The following is an 18,358-nucleotide window of genomic DNA, read 5'->3' as shown; positions in this document are numbered from 1 at the left end:
CGGAATATCTCTTTATATTACGTCAAATGATGGGAATCGCAATCGGGGACTCTCGAATCGGTTTGCAATGGAAATTAATAGATGCTAAATAAACGCGATTTTGCAAAATTTCGATCAAGTAAGTGCGTTTTATCGATATATTGTATAAGACACGTACGTATACAAAATTATGCTGATCATACGTAACATATTCACGTGTAGATTCACAAAACATTTAAATTAACCAACGGTATATATATATATAGTATTATATGCGATCCGAAAGAAAGACGGTATCAAATTTGCAATTGATTGGAAACTTGAACTAACCTGTCTATCATATTATACATGCATCGCGAAATCTCCTTTATCTAGAGAATTATGCAAATCAGGAGTAAGCGATCCGTGCAGCTTGCTTAAGTTGCTTGATATAAAGCTCATCGTTTATTCTCCGCAGTTTCAATTGGTATAGTTTGAATGGTTATTAACGTAACAAGAATCTGTCGCTTTTAAGATTTATATTTTTGACAGCGAGGGGCTTACGTACCGAGTAATCTTCAAAAAGATAAAATTAATGAAACATTCAACTGATATATCACGTAAAAAACGACGTTTTTATAAAATCTCAACGCCGGGACTGCCAACTCGCGCGAAAGCCAATTGAAATTTAATACATCGTAAGAATACAAACGATGGAATATCCATTCGATGAATGCGGATGCTGTTCAGAATCGAGACCTGATTATCGAGACGGAAATTCGTTTCTCATATTTCCGACAGAATGGAGGAAAGTCGTCCTTAAGTGTGATCAAGGGATAAAGGCAATACGAGGGATACGCGGAGCCGAGTCGTCTCCTAAAATCGAGCAAAGCGATAGGACAATAAAGAGCGTCATCCGTTATCGGTATCGGTAAAATGGACGATCGGCTGATTATGACAAGAAGAATAAAATCGGAAATAGAAAGCGCGCGATGCATCGACTTCGATTTTATACGAGCGATCGGGCGATTTCATCGAGCGTATGCCGATGGAACGGGCATATCGATGGAACGCGAACGACGACAGAGAGCGAAAGCTCCAGGGAAAAGGGAGCAATAAAAAAGTAACGCATGGCGGAACTCAAATTTCGCATTCGAGAACGAGAACGGTGGGTGTCGCGTAGATGGTAGTTATGGAGAGTGGCGAGATCGAAACGACGCGACAATTCAATCGACGACGGTGATGCCGATAAATATTTCCATATCGCGTATTGTGAAAATCACAGGCGAATGAAATTAACAATCGGCAGGGGGGGATCGGATTTGTGAAAGACGTTGGGATTCAAATAATTCTCGAATGTATTACTTTAAAATAAAGTCTTAACATAAAAAGTCGCGTTATATATTTTCGCGTTCTTCCGCTAAAAATTTGCTATTTAAATAGAAAATTCTTTTGTGCGAGTAAACGAATCGGTGCATAACCGATAAGCAAAAATTAAATGATGAATTTGTTAAAGATTAAAAAAAAAAAAAAAAAATTTGTAAGGAATAACTAATCTTACCGTCAAAATTATTTATATCGTCACAAAAAAAATTTTTATTTTTTGAAACTCGATCCGTACAAGTTTTATCACACGATCAAAGGGAAAAGGAACGATCTTGAACGATACAATCGTTTATTCATATTCCTCCGCTGGAGAAACTTTCTTCGGGAATAGCACGAAGAAGGGAAGGCAAAGTCGATATATAGATACAAGAAAAGTATCGCGGTGTGAATAAGTCAAGAATGAACGAGCAGACACACCGCCCTTTATTCGAATGTATCTGAATAACCGCTGACAAATCGATTCTCGTAGTCGATGCCATACACGATCGGGACACGAGCGTTGCGTGTAAGATGTTCTCGCGCGGCCGCCCGCGCACGTGGACACGAGGGAAAAAGGAAGCTAGGCGAGGAACGAGAGTAGCCTTGCCGCGAATAAATAAACCATGCAGCGCTACAATTCGTGCTAGTTTTGGCCGACCCTTCGAACCCTCAAACTCGGAATCATTTACGAACGTAGCGGAGGTGAGACTATTGTGGCTTCGAGAAATATTGTGTGTATTCTACGACGCGAACTATGAGAAGCGAACCAAGAGATTTTTTCGCTTTACTTTAGTCGCAGCTTCCCATCGATATTATATCTCGCGTAAACTTTATAATCACATTTACGTCTGTCAAATTTTTTCTTTAACTTTTTTTTTTTTTAACTCGATACCTCTGACCTGCGATAGATTGTAAAGAGAAATGAACGTATCGCGCATTCTCTCTTTTCTTTTAATCTACAAATTTGGAAACAATATTTTAACAGCCCAAATTTGATCCAATTTTGTGGTTTCTACAATTGAATGTAAAACATATGAGGCACAGAAATTGTATTTCTGTTAACTTCTAACTGCTCTATGATATTAAATCGTAAGATTAAATATGTAATATTATTCCAGTAGGGATTAGCTCGATATTGAATATTCGAATGTAATAATGAGGTACGTAAGAAAAGCGGCGGCTGATTTCCGATACATCTTGCACACGCAATTCGGATAAACGGGCGATATCACTGGTAAATAGAATCCCCGCAAGATACATTCCAATTATAAACACAAATCACTATTCCAAAGTTAGGCATCAGGTCAGCCGCGCTAGACAAACAGACAACATCCTGTTCGATCTCCTCTACGCTCATTAGCAGCATCGTGCCCCATCGGTAAACCGGAACCTTTGCGTTATCCCTCTATCTATCTGCCTATCCATCTCCCTCTGTATACATCTCTTTACGACGATCGATTGGCGAAACATGCGTACCATTGTGCCGCAACTTGCTCCTAAGAGCGTGTTCTGTCGGCCAGCGTCTCGACGCCGGACGACGCTTGGGACTCGCAGCGCAAACTCGGCAACAAGTTGCATTTAAAAATCCACATCCGGCGTCTGTAGTAGTTGTATGGCAGTTTCGTCTCTTTTCTTCCCCTCCCGTTCTCCTCTTCTCGCCCGTTGCTGCTACCGGAAACCCCGTCAAATCGCCGAGTATTCTCGACTGATTCGGGCTATTCAGACAAGAGCTCGCCTGAGATTTCTCTCGTCCGCTCGGCCCCGGGATTATTCCTGAAATTCGTTATAAATTCATTCTGGGGTACTACGCGGGTCGTATTGCATGCTCGAGACTGCCTTGACAGCCTTCTCACTCTCTTGATAGCTAGTAATTATTAATCGGATTAATTCGCTCGTTCTGGAGGGCTGAGGGGGGTGGGGGGTGGGTGGGGGGGGAGGGGAGGAGGAAGGAGGAAGAAGAAACGCGAGATTAGTTATTCGTCTCTATTTTTGGAGTTCGCGACGCTGTCTGCTTTTATTCATGCGCTTAGTAATTTTTACGCGCGCTCATTAATTCGATTTTATGGTGAGTCGACTGTTTAGAAGCACATCGTTCTACTCGCAAGCGCGAATTAAAAGCGTTGCACTTTGACTTGCGACTTCTTGCGACGAAGAAATTCAATTAAGGAGAGGGCCACGTGGAATTACCAGAATTTCTCAACCGAAAGCTTCGAAGATGAAGCGCACTCGACTCGTTACTAAGCGAGTGCTTTTAGCACCTTATGGATAAAGTAAAGAGAGAGGGTAGAAAGAGAGGGTAGAACCTTCAATTGCGAAAAATTTAACTGACGTTGCAAAAAGGAAAACGTCGCGCGGGTCCAGTTTCGACAAAAATACGCTCGAATGGTGGAAAAAGTGTCGATAATGTCGATCCGATACTAGATTTGATTCCCTCGGGTGTTTCGTTTTCGACCGATAACCGATCGGAATGTTTTCAAGATAAAAAGAAAGGAAACACGTCCCTCGATGCGTGAACAAAGTCGTAAGTAAACGTACGCGAAATAAGGTCGCGCCGTTAACTGCGTATACGGTTCTTCCACGGGCGGGACGGACAATGAAAACACAATAACCCGCGGCAATCATTAAATTTAATTGACAGTGGAATAACGAAGAACCTCGTCGGTAATTAAGACCAGTGCGATGGGCATTCTCGCGCGTGCCTGACGAGCACGCCTCTTTTTCCTCTCTTTTCCCTTTCCCTTTCGCTATCAGTTTTGCGATTGTCTCTATGGTGGATGTTTGTTCGTGACTCTTTCTCGCTTGAACAAATTGTGCCGCGAATGCGCCTCCGAAATAACGTATCGAAACGATAAATTTTCGTAGAGCGGTTGGAAGTTTTGTTGTTAATGGGAAAATGTGTGCAATGATTGTAATAAGATAGATTAACTATTTGTAAAGAAAACGAAGAAAAATTATTAATTATTATAAAATTAAAAAACAGGAATATGTATATATATATATATATATGTATTTTTTTTTTAAATTTTATTATATATATACATATAAAATTAATAATCAAAAACTTTTATTAAGAGAATAAGAATTATTGCTTTATTGAGTAATTATTAAGAATTTCGGCCGAATGGACGTTTGAAATCATTACATAAGTGAGATCGATAAATCGAAATTACAAGAGAGGGAGAGAAAGAGATAGTTAATCTTTCAATAATTGATGTAACCTGGTGGGAAGTGTTTAAGAAACATTATCCGCCGTGTCTATACTGTGCGAACACTTTCGTTCTTCCCGTTCTTATTATCACGCGACGTCTCTCTTTGACGCCAGGAAGAAGAGAATTATCGGCAAGATCACCATCTATCGTCGAAGAAGCTGGGTGATAATTACGAATCGAATCCATGGACCAGAAAGTGCCCGAACGCCGTCGAGCGATGGATTTTGTGTTGCTGCTGTTCGTGATGCTATTGAGGCAAGAAGGTGAGTACCTTCACTTATGACGAGCTGCGCTTTCGCCAACGCACGGATGCATTCTGTTCTGATCCCCTAAGTGTGCAGAATTCTTTGCTACATTCACTTTAAAGGATACAAAGGATAGCATTTCCTTCTTCTTTTCTCTGCGATTTCCTTTTTTATTCGCCGCTAAGGATACTAACTATTGCGCTGTATTTTAAGCACGCGCTTCGAAAGAGCCACAAAGACTGCTCATCAAAATCGATCTTGCTCGTAAAAATCTCTTAAATGCTGGAACAGTGATAAAAATTCGATTGCGCGCATTGTATGTTATATACATTTTAAGTTATTCTCTAGTAAGCTTGATACATCGCAAAATATCTATTGATTGAATTATGCATTAATGTGCATTAATGTGTGAGATTGTTAAATATATAATATATAATATTTCTGTTCAATTTCTTACGTAGACAAGAAATTTAGAGTTACCGTTGTCTTTCAACTTGTTATAAATTACTGCGCTATTTGTTTGTAGAGAATTATGCCATGAAAATTTAATCTTGATATCAAGAATTAGTATAGGATAATTTCTGATGCACATTTGTATAAGTATATGCGTATACACACACACAGACACAAATATTATATAAATATATGTATATGTATTGATGAGCAAATTATATTTATATTATATTAAGTAATAATTATTCTTTATTTATATATTACGTTGTTATGATATAAATTTTTACATTCTATATTAATTGTGAAAATTATTATCTTAATTAATTGAATAAATTGCGATGGTTTTCTGGTGAAAAAACTTGAATAATAATAATTTTTGTATATTTTGTATAATTATTAGAAACTATAAAAATTCTCATCGATGTAGAGCGAGAGATGATTAAATGGACGTGAGTAAACGGAACATGAAATACAGCTACGTAATGCAATAATTCGTAATTATGTGAAATAATCCGGTGCGGATAGAATTGCAATCGGAAGGTCGAATAGTTTTCATCGAGTTGCGTGGCTATCGCATCGCAAACGAAATATTGCTGTTATAATAATTATTACTTGCAACAGCCTGTTTAACGCTACTCGATTTTCCCGTGAATCGTGCAAATAAACTGCTGGAACCGATAAAACACTAATATTTCAACACGCATGTCAAAAGTGACGTTTGTTGAATCTGATATCGTAACATTAATCACGTAACTCTACAAATTATAAATCCAGACTCGATTCAGAACGCCAATCAGGATGGTAGACGGTAGTTTTGCTTTCCTCGCAAGCCGTCTTTAACAGCCGGGGGTTCGAGAGTTGATTGTCGTCGTTACCCCTCCGGCTAAGGTATATATAGTTCAATGGGTCTATCATGAAGATCATAACAGCCAAAGATGCGTATGGCACAGACGGCGTATAACTCGTAGAGGTTCTCAAACTTTAATATCTCGACCTCGCCGTACCACAAGAAGTATAAATTTATTTAGAGCTTTCCGCATTCTCACGGCGTCGCATAATTCGGTGCGCGATAAAGTGCAAGTTTTATGACACATTGCGGGACAAAAACGACCAGTGTGATAATAAGAAAACGCATAACTTGCATAATTCACAATAGAAATATCATTTGGAAAACGCTGGCATTTTTTAACGAATCTAGACGGGCGATGTGCGTTTTTTCTTATTTAGAGACACACATAGGCGCGCACACAACACATAAAATACACGCACATATACATGTGTATACGTATAACATATTCCTTTAATGTCAAAAAATAATATTTAATCGTAGAAAAATTTCATTTAACGTATAGGGAGAAATAATGTTCTCTATTATTAAAAATTAAATGCCAGATTTTCTAAGCTTTTCAAAGTCTTTTTTGTTGACAAAGATTAACCAGAGAATTAAAATCACTATTAGAATGCGCAACGAACACATTGAGAAACACTGATGTATATTATAGTGTATATAGCCAGCTACAAGCTCGCCTGTACGCCAAAGTTTCCTCTGTCGTTCTATACCGAAGTATCTGATAGCTCTTGCAATTTCCAAATGGCCGTTTCCCATCTCACTCACGCCATTTTTTCGATGATCTCGTCTCTTTTTTTCCTATTCTCGGTTTGGTCCTCAATCTGAATGCATATTCTGACGAGGGTGAAAAGCTCAGAATGGTTATCCGCGCTCGTTTTTTCAAGAAGAGGAACGAAAGGAACGATTTAAAAATGGCGCTCTTTCTAATTACGTTTCGTCGTTCCTTCTCAGTTATCACGGCAAAGGTGTGTGCGGTGTAAAAGAGATAGCAGTTACACGAAGGTAGATAAGGAGCTTTAAGAGAAAGAGATAGAGAGAGAGAGAGAGAGAGAGAGAGGGAGACGAGGGTTGCGCGCTGAGTAAGAGAGCAGAATGCGGGATAGTTGGGATTTATTACGTTCCGGTAGGTGGGTGAGGAAGAGAGAGGTAACGAGAAAGCGAGCGTTACGCCCGTGGCAGAATAAAAATCTCGCGTTAAGGCAAGGCAAATGGTGTAAAAGTCAAAATTAAATGGGCGGAGACGAAAGGAGGACGGGAGTAGTTAAAAGGTTACGATCGGCAAGAGATTAAGTAACCGCGAATACGAAGATGCGTTCATGTTATATATCAACTGGCGGTGAATATCTATAAGGATCACTTTCACGGATTTTACTTCCATCACGTCAGCTCGTGAAATAACGGTTATGGAAGCTCACGACAGTAAAGTTTGACGTATACATCAGCGAGCGAAGAAAATCAAATAGAATTGAAATAGAGTCAAAAGAGAGAGAATAATAGAAATTATATGATAAAATAAAAACGTAGATTATGTGTATCGATGTGAATTTTTATTTATTGTAATTATAATATTTTATATATAAATTAAAAACAAGTTGACTAATAATGAAAAAATGAGAAAAACGGGCGGGCATCTGACAATTAAGTCGTCGAGTGAAAATAATTTAGTTAAGTATTCTATATTAATTTTATTTTTTATTAACAATTTTCACGATTGACAGTAAAAGCTATAATCAAGACAAGATTAAAAATATATCGACGATATGGAAAAACATGATATGAGAAATCGATGAGAAGTCGATGAAATAAAGAAGCTTCTATATTCTTTTTGGGGAATCGTATGGAGAGCTTTTTTTATATTGTCTGTATCCTCAGCAGAAAATGAAAAATATTTCTACCAAAGAGGGTAAAATGCATTGCTCCAAAATACATATGAATACGGAAACTGCGCGCATCGCCATGTACATGATATGAAATTTTAAAACCATGAATTTGAATGTCATATGTGGTAAGTTGATTAACATAAATAAAAGATGCTCGAACATATCGGCGTCGTAAAATTCTTTCTCTCGAATGAATTGTCATGCAAAGATTGCAAGTCAGTTGTTTAATTAGTTAAAGAAAAAAGAATACGAATCGCATGATTGTTTTAGCAAATAAATTTTAATTATTTAGCAACATATATTTTATATGTATTATATGTTTATACAGGGTGAGATTTTAGTCTAATATTCATACTTTTTATCCAGGAACACGTTCACAAAGTTTGAAAACATATCTATGGCTCATTCTATATATATATATATATATATATATATATATATATAATCTACAAAAATTGTAATATCTATCAGATACATAATTAGTCGCAGTGTTGCAAGGAATGATATCTTTTTATTTGCGAAGAGAAATGTGCGTAAACTTTGTTTTCGTTTAGAACAGAAATAAAATATTAAATCTTATTTTTCAAATATTTTATATAAATAAGATTTTTCTGTGTAAATTTTATTATTTTTTATGGATATCTCACTTATTACCACATATTTTTTTATCTTATTAACATATTTCTTATATACAAATGTATTTTTCATTTTGATTTTTTGTGATAAAAACGAACTCTGGATATGTAACGAGAGTTAACAATTTGGTGTATATTTGAATTTTATCAAAGAGAATTATCAAAGAGAGGTTAGTAATTAAATTTTGCATAGGTTTTGGTCTTATTTGCTTGGCTTCAAGGCTTTTGGATACATGACACCGCACGCGCGTACAATCGCGCGGGCCAGTACACAAAGTTCTCCGATTTACGACGGAATCCGTGAGAGAAATTTATTCAAGAGATACGAAATTTGCTAAATTTGTCATAACGCATAATGAAACTTGGGGATCATTCGAGTGCTTTTTAATACTATAATATCGCATGTATTACTATTTCGATTATTACACTGTTGCAAATGGCAACGCGAACAAATGTTAAATAACGGCAATCTTTATATGAGCTGTTTCTAGAATTTGTAATACCTTGAAGATGGGAGCGCGTTATTATTATAATCGCAAAACTACAAAATCATATCATTGTTATGCTAATAGGTGTGCGCCGAGAAAAGGGTAGTGCGCAAATTAAACGAGTGTGCGAAATCGTGCATGTTATAAAGTGCCCGGATCGACAAGTCGAACGAATTGAAAAATCGAAAGCCAAAAATTGGCGGCTGATTCAAAGAAGAAGAAAATACAACGGTGCGCCCCGGGGCATTTCGGCATTTCGCTCACAATATCGTATGCATTTTCGCATCCCCCGATGTAATAAAGCTGAAATGCGCGAAACTTCATTTTCTCGTCTCTCGGCGCGGAGGTTGCGGGAATTTGAATTTTTCCGCGCGGTCTCGTATTCATGTAGCGAGAAACGTTCGGTTTTTCAGAGAAAAGTATAAAAAGCGCATAAAAATGTCGCGGAGCGTGAAAAGCGCGAGCGCGGAAGTATTTGGATGTAAAAATCCATGCTTCTTGCGTCGATTCTTCCGTGGATTTCTACATTAATAGATAACTCCTTTATGATAAAAATGTGTCGAAGAAGCGGCGAGTGTTGTACGGTAATTTATCGATCGGATCGCAAAGAAAAGAAAATGAAAAATGAAGGCGAACGAAGGAAGTGCGATTGGATGATTGACGCGCGTAACGAAGATGAATTAAAGAGTTGGGCCAATTTATCCGGATAATTATCGCGAAATATTCTCGACAAATTTTCTCTAATCTAATACCAAAGAGTAACGAGAAAGGCGTATTTGCAACATTATCATTTATAGGCATATAAGAGAAGGTGCGATTAGATATATAATAAGAAAAAAAGAAAGGAGAAAAAATAAGTTATATTAATTTGATTTCTTATTATTTTTTTACACCTTGTGATTAGTTATCTAAGAGAAACTAAATAAAATTATTACAAGTAAGATTAAAAAATATTCAAACGCGCGTGCGCAAAATTTAGCGCAGGTAGTTGTCTGTAACACATCTATATGAAAATGCGCCCTTGGCCAAAGCTGACAAAGCGCTTTGAAATGAAGAAAATACGATTCCCTCACCGCTCACTCGCCGACGAAAATGTAAACGTCCAGGCGTGCCGGACTTAAATCGAAAACGCACTCCAATGAGGCGAGTTATATCGCTTCCTCGACCTCGAGACTCGCCTCCCTAGAGCAGGCAGGCAGTCCGTTCGCCTGATGAAGATAAAACGGGATAATTATAGAGCCTATCGAGGATCGCGGCGCAGCTAAATTTGGTCGGGACACGCGAGATCGTCGAACGTTGGGCGCGGCAATAAAAGGAAAACCGAGACTTAGGTGGGGTTGCGGGCGGTGAAAAAGAGCCCCGGTATAAAGGAAAATAAACCCGCTGCGTGCGTTGAACACACAGTTGGACGAAATAAAAAGCCGTGGTCGTGAACATAGAAATAGAAATAGAGCGGACGCGAGAAGAGCGAGGGACGCTTAATTTTTCATACGGGACGTGTGCATCTGTGTTTGGCCGACCGCTTGCAACTCTACGCGATCTCGCTAATTATTTCTAACTCATTCTTTTTTCATTCAGCTTCCTCTGTTTCGTGACTGCCGCATGCTGGTGGCAGATGTGCTTACCGTTTCCTCTGTTGCCGCTCTCGCAATTCGCGTCCAAGACGCTGTCGCTCTTGCTGCTTGCAAAACCTCCTTCCCCTTGCTAATCGTACCGGTGCACGCGAATTCTATCTCCCATCCCGTATCGTATTTTCTTCATTTTTCATTTTATATTATCGTATTTTAGTCTAAAGAGAAAAACTGAGCTAATCTACAAACACTATTAAGATATTGCTATCAAACTTATTATCCGATGTATAATTGAAAAAAGCTCGGAAACGTCAAATCTTTATCACATGCTATTTTAGTCAAATAGCACTGTTTGGAGATAGCGACATGTGTCTAATGTATAATATGTATAATATAATATTTAATACAAAACGATATTTTTTATGATTATTTATAAACGTTCTATATTTACGTATTTCGTTATGATTTTTAAAATTATAGTTCGGAGAATATAATTATTAGAATTACATATTAAAAGAAAATTTAGAACCAGGTCATTTAGAAGAAAAGCAATTGAAATAAAAATCACTAGAAGATATATAAATATTGTTTTTCCTCTCTCGCTAACTTTGTCTCTTATTTTCTCTTGCGAAGAAAAAAGAAAAAGATTCCAAGAAGTTTCTCTTGGCTGTAAGAGAAAAACTATCGATTGCAAATCGTAGTTTCAGTAATTACACTGACAAGACCTTTCGCTAAAGTGAAGCAGTATCGTCAAATTCTCATTGGCTAAACGTACACTTTAATAGCTTTCTCCACCTCTCCGTTCGCATTTTCTCTTCTCTCCTCGTTCTTTCTTTCTTTCTTTTTCCCTTCATTCCTATGACTTTCGTGGAAAGGAGCTCGACCAAGTGCGATCTCAGCACTTTCCAAGCTCCTGATGTTTCGACCTACTCGAAACGAAAACGAAATGTCCGCAATGGGTCAGGCACAAACGGGAGTATAGTTTCTTCTTTTTGCCAATAAAAGCGATCGTTGTTTTAGTTTCAAAATTACATTTTTTCATAGATATGCGTTATAGTTCAATATTTCCTTTCAAAAATTTCTTTCCTGTCAAAAATTTTTTTATACTCCAAATTATCTACTCTTATAATTTATCATATAATCTTTTTTTGTCATTGATTGCACCGCCAAATCGATTGCACCAGACTTTGCATTACGATGAATAAGAACAATATTATCATTTAACACTTAAGAGAATAATCTTTCAGTTTAAATTTTAATGTTTACGATATTCCTGTTATACCGACTAATCTTTTAGTAATGTCAAAAGGTTTCAAATCTTTTCTTTATTCTCGAATAAAGTTGCGTCCACTGTTGTATAAAAATTCGATTTTACGCTACATCTTTAAAATGTAAGAGAAATGTAAGAGTGTACTACGAGAGTTAAAATCGTGCAGTCTCATCATCGAATAATAATAATCAATGAACGAAAAGAAGAGATAGAGAGAGAAAGAGAGAGAGAGAGAGAGTCGACTTTTTCAATAATAATAGTCGAGGAACTGTCGACGTTAATATTACATTACGGGATCCAAGTTCGATTTAATTCTCGCAATTTTTACTTCCGGGATACTAATGGCACCAGTTTAAAAGTCAGTCCTCGCTGTTTTTATCGATAACTTCTTTCATTATACGAATAGTTACGTTTGCATATTTTATATCTTCGAATTCTACTTTCAACTAATCTACATTTTTTTTATCGCTTTCCTACTCTGTTACCTCTTTGCATCCTCGAATTTTCCCCGTAAAGCTCCTTTCGCGGAGGTGATAAATATAATATTCGACACCGTGAAAATCCCGCGATCGTGGAGCAATCCAAGACGTTCATTTCCACCGAACACGACTGGAAACTAGATATTTCGTGTCGCATTATAAACGTGGCCGGGCGCGGCTTTCACAAATCGCGGGATCGAGCTCACCTCGGTGCTTTAATCGACGACAAAATCGATACGCTTGCCAATCCACAGTCAAATAATTGATATTACATAAAGTATTCAGGTTGCAATGCCGGGACCGTTTAAACCCGGCGCTCGTGCGGTAGTAATTTTCAATTCCGCGGGAAACGAAATGTCATAACGTTGTCACGCGAAACGACGTTAATGGCGAAACAAAGTGACGGTTTTAAAAGGGTGTAACGGAATACAAAATTATCGATGAATTTATTAGATTCTCAATTTAAAACAATTTGCACTCGCTCACACGCTTGTTTTTAATGGTTCTCACAAATAAATAATAAAGCCGAACTGTCTGCGAGTATTGCTCGAGCGAGCTTATATTACATTTCTTTCGCGTATATCTGTGTGTGTTCTTTTTCGATACTTAATGTCTAGATCGACATTAACGTACAGGTGACAGTATCTTTTCCAAAAACTGTCGAGAACTTTTTTAATTGACATGGTAAAGACGACGCATAAAGACACGAAATGTATATACATATATGAAAAAGTAGTTGTGGCTTGATCTGCGATATTCACGCGACGTAGCATTGAATATTATTTTCAGATCATTGCGCGGAATCATTTTAGCTCGCATTACATTACAATTTTAAATTAAATTGACAAATATCGATCCGCGATATAATTCCATTAACGTTGTCCGATCGATTTAAAATCACTGGCAGATCGACTGTGGATACGATTTGTGATCATTGTGTAACAATCCTTACACAAAACAATATCAAGATAGATGGTACCGTAATTAATTCCGTCTAAACGGATCTGTATTACACACGTATACAACATTATCGCAAAACTTTATATCCGCTTTTCGCAAACCGACTGATATAGGATATAAAACGGTGTAATGAAGATTCCGCTCATTAACATCTGACTAACGAGCATGTCCGACTGAAGAACCGTACGACAAGAGTATTAAGCTCGCTCCATCTACTGCACAGTCGTGTGCCTGATCTCACAATCGGATACCGTTATTTCCTTTTGTTTCTTTCTCTCCGCGATTTTCAACGCGTTCGTTTCGTCGCGTCGTAGTCTGTCTGTCGGAAAACAGAAGTTCGCAGTTTCGACGGTGCCGCCGGCAGGACAGACGATGTAATTAAAGGTGACACCGTCAGCGTGCGCGGCGGGACGCGGTCGTACAATTACGACGAATAAAATTTAACGAAGTGTGCATCACGCGCGCGGTGTCGCTCGCGCGATTCGCGCGATTCGCCCGCGCGCGCGCTTAATTAAGCTCGCTCGCCCGCTCATTCGCCGACCCATGGTAATTTGATCCGCGTGCGATTCCCGGTCCACCGAGGTATGTAAATCGAGTTCCCGTTTTTCTATGGCCTGGATCGTGTAATTTTCTACCCGCGTTCGGGATCAGAGAAAAATAGCGGAAAGGACGAATGAATGAGAGAAAGTGTGTGAGAGAGAGAGAGAGAGAGAGGAGGAGGAGGAGGAGGAGGAGGAGGAGGAGGAGGAGGAGGAGGAGGAGGAGAGAAAGAGACAGGGAAAACGAAACTCGATGATCCCGTGTTCGCAAAGGTACTTTCGTTTCGGTTGGGATTGTGGAGGCTTTACTCTCCCCCTCCCTCCTCCCCCCCCCCCGGATTATATTTTCCATTACGCTGTTTGCCAAGTAAGTTGCGCTAATGTTGCGCGATATATGTATTATACGAAGGGTGTAATCTTGCTAAGAAAGGAAACGATCAACGAGGAAACAATTCGCGCACGCGATAACACGCGAAACATCTCTTTATTATACATATCCGAGTCCCGCAGTAAGTAAACCGTTCATTTCACGCTACGTGTATTATCCAGTTTCTCGTATATCGGGAAGGAAAATATATTTAATCCTCTGATGGGAATTTATAATTCCACCGAGGAAACGATCATCATTCGAAAAAGCTCATTTTACATCCAATACGCACGCATACTTCTTAACGAGTCGTCCCTCCGTTAAAAAATATATATGTCATGTGTAGTTTATTTCATTGAGATAAGCGTGCTAACCGAGTCTATTCGCGATTCATCTTCATCGTTTCTGCGTTACCGCGATGCGGAAAATTCCGGTCGATCTTGGTCAAACCGCCGGAACGTGTACGTATTTTGTTACGGAATTTAAAAGTCAACAACGCCGACTCTGGCTAAATTCCCGAGTTTCCATTTTTTTCCCCCTGTCTTCTATTCCCCGGCATACACTCTCGCGTTTCCAATTAATTTCTCTATTTTCTTTCGCCCGCGCATCTTCGCGCGGCAAGACGTACGTAAAAACGCTGGCAAAGTTTTGAATTAGTCCGGTAAATGTATTCCTAGCGTTATCGCCACAATTGTTTATATTCCGGACCGCTTTCGGGAAGGAGAAGATGAAGGAAGGGATCGGGGATAATAAGCCTTCACATCGCAAATTGTACCCGACGAAGAAATAAATCGACGAACTTACAGGCCAGTGGCAGCCCGACTTTTCCATGAATTTCGGAGCAATTCCGTTTGTCTCGGCAGGAAAATAATTTACGCTTTTCGCGACAAATCCTTACCTCTCGTCGCGGCTACTGCAGCGTCTGTGTTTTTTCAAACCGACACTGCCAACGCGAATTAATTTCGTCTCGTTTTTCTAGTCGCAGACTTTGTACAGATTTTCATTCCGATTGCGGCCAAAAGCGTTTCTGTTTCTCATTTTAATTTTTCACTGCATTATCTAAAATACACGACACTTGAATTTCTTTCACACAAACTCGATTACACGATTTCATACATTCTGTCACACGAATAGATGTATCGTGAATTAACGCGACTTAGTTACATCAGATCGTGCAGTCTCGATCGAATTTCCGGCTCTGTCAATTTCACGTTGTGCGACTTGAGTTAATTATCTATCGGTTGCAAGGCGTTTTCCAAGTAAAATATATAGGTAAGCACTTTTATATTTTCTAAACTAAAATAAATAATAACAAATTTTATATCACGTAGAAACTTTCTGGAAATTACTAAGTTGCCTAATTTTTACTTTTAATATCTTTACGTTTTACTTAATTCTATTAATTTATAAAAAAAAAAAAAAAAATTGAACTATATATATCTTCCAGATATATACATAGTTAATTAGAATCAATTATAGTTGCCTCTGTAAACGTAATTCTCAAGAGATGTGTTTTATTTTTTCACATAAGCAACGATTCGCCGGAAGCTAAGTTGCCGTGCAAAGCGGCATCGCGTTATATATATTCGTATTCCAGTGTAATTAGGAATAATATTTCCCAGCGCGGAGACCGCAACGACGAGAAAAGCGTAATGTTGGAAGAGAGGGCCGAGAGTGCAAAAGCGTGATACATAAAATGTAAATTTCACGCGTTCTTATTTTTCCTAGTCGCGGCAACGGCGGCGCGTAACACTTTTTGCGGACTGTACAATGCACCAGACAAATTTGAATCTACGGCCGAACAGAACACGCGGGAGTATACTTTAAACCCTTCGTATAATTACTCGTAACAGGATATAAACGGGATCTCTAGTTGGTCCTAGTTATCTACGCTGAATCCGACTTTGGCGCACCGTGTGCCTCTCTCACGTACCTGTATTTAATTTCCACGAAAATTCTTACATATACGTCTAATTACCAGGCCGGAAGACAAAGCGTTATCCCGGTTGCGTAAAACTATATCTGTCATGCGATACGCGCTTTTACGCAACTCACTCACGACACATATCTGCCAAATTTCCACAAATTATCAGGCCGTTAAATATTAATGATACAACAGCAGGAGCAAGCACGTAACACAACTGCCGTTCGTTGAATTCAATGTTATCTCACGAGTATTGTACATATATAATGCTCATTGAGTATAAGAGAATAAAATAAATAATGAATTAATAAATATGCCGAAAAAGTTGATCCATTTTTCCCTTGATTATTTTTGCGCTTTATTGTCGCTTGCTCTTGGCCGTTATATATTGTATATATATATATATATTTCGGATTAACGTGTAATTTGCGATTCGTTTTCCTATGTTTCGTAACGGGAAGAATTCACATTATGTAACGAGACAGAAACCCGTTTTCAAAGAACCACTCTTGTCCTGGCATTCCCGTAACGTTTCACTGAATTTTTAGGGGTACTCCGTGATTTGCAACGGATGCGAGAAATTTCATATTTCATGAGACCCGGCACACACCGTGCTATCTTCGCTCACGCGCTTTTCGGAGCAAAAATTTACTTCTAGAAATGCTTCATCTACTTGTCGTTTTCCAACTAAAATTATTTTTATAAAATGCGAGAATACGGTTGTTAAAATTTATGAAGCGCAGTCACCAATCTTTACTAAAATAGGTATAATAAGTAAGAGAAAAAACACGCAAGTTTTGCAGATGCCGAACAGAAATGTGTAAAGGATAAAAATCTGGCTATAGTCCAGAGTAATACTGAATTCCATGATGTTCGCCGAAGGTAAAGCGTCATGTAATGTTTGTGGACTCCATCTCGTAAGAAGATTATCTAAGATTATCTAGTAATGTTAAAGGAGAACATATGTAATTGCAAAGAGTCACAGAAAAATAAGAATTTTACAGATTTTACATTATATTTATTTAGATTAGAAGATATTACTCTAGTTTACGTTATTAGAGTGTGTGAGTAACATCCTCTCTTAATTAGAAACTACAAGATTTTTATATAAACGATATGAGACACATTTAATCCTTTTCTTTCTATATATATGTACTTTCTTTCTATAATAATATTAAGATAAATAATATGACAATGCTGATAATAATAGCAAACATATAGGATATTACATATTACTAGAATAACAGATTGGAAATGATATTGATACTAATTATAATAACAATGAGGCTATGAGCATAAATTGAAATTTGCAGATTGTTATAATAGATGATTACAATAAGCTGTTAAAGTATGCTTATTCACTGCTCGATCAATGTTTATACATCAATTGAACGAACAATATACAATGGTATTTACAATATATAGTGTAGTTTAAAGTTTGTGAAATTAAAATTCTTTCTTAGAAAATATACATGTTCTTATTAGCATTGTTATCTGTAACCGCAATTCTTTTCACCTATTATCAATTTCGATAATATTGAGGACTTTAAAAGGTCGGATATAGAAACTCTTTCTTTGTTGTTGACATTGATACAGTATTAAACATTGATAAGAATCAAACTGTTATCGATAATGGGAATATATATAAACGCGCGCGCATGCATATAAGTCCTATGAATATAAAATACGAATATAAAACATACATTCGCTGCAATTCTCTCATTTAGTCTATTTATGCACACGTTTTTGTTACGTGCGTGCGTATATATTATCAATCTGTAAATTATATTGTATTAAAGATGAAAATCATATAAATTGAAATATATATATATATTCCTTATGAGAAATATTAATACAAAAACTGGATTTTACGCAAAATGTAATAATAATTCCAATATTGTTTTTTTCTAATATTTTGTATATGTCTAAATTCACACATACATATATAACATTAAAATTTTTTGTAAAATTAAAGAGAATTGATTTATCGGAAGTCAGATTAAAGATTATCACAAACGTATAGTATATCTCTGTATTATCAACGATAAGCGCGGTATTACCTTGTATAGCTATTCTCGCTATAGTCAACGAGCAATATGTGCTAATTTACCATGTGATCCCTCATTAAATATTCAAATGTGTTGAACAACGTCGGTTGGTGATAC

At 37.5% G+C, this 18,358-nt stretch overlaps 1 protein-coding gene across 3 annotated transcripts in view; it reads left to right on the top strand.

Annotated features, from left to right (window-relative positions):
- The window catches only part of LOC138937698 (cell adhesion molecule 1-like), a 114,893-nt gene that overhangs the window by 33,630 nt on the left and 62,905 nt on the right, over window positions 1-18,358 (top strand). For 2 of the 3 annotated variants that reach the window (XM_070304215.1, XM_070304214.1), the window contains exon 2: window positions 4,646-4,795. In XM_070304215.1, coding sequence (XP_070160316.1) covers window positions 4,717-4,795 — 79 coding nt within the window. In that variant the 5' untranslated portion in view covers window positions 4,646-4,716. Of the gene's footprint in view, window positions 1-1,602; window positions 2,026-4,645; window positions 4,796-18,358 lie in introns of those variants that run through there. The other variant, XM_070304216.1, reaches the window with a different exon arrangement.

Source organism: Polyergus mexicanus, unplaced genomic scaffold (genome assembly GCF_030449975.1).
Source record: "Polyergus mexicanus isolate NDT 795.1 unplaced genomic scaffold, iyPolMexi1.0 SCAF_11, whole genome shotgun sequence".
Classification (NCBI taxonomy): Eukaryota; Metazoa; Arthropoda; class Insecta; order Hymenoptera; family Formicidae; genus Polyergus; species Polyergus mexicanus.
The sequence above is the reverse complement of the archived record's forward strand: the minus strand, read 5'-3'. Positions and strand labels throughout refer to the sequence as shown.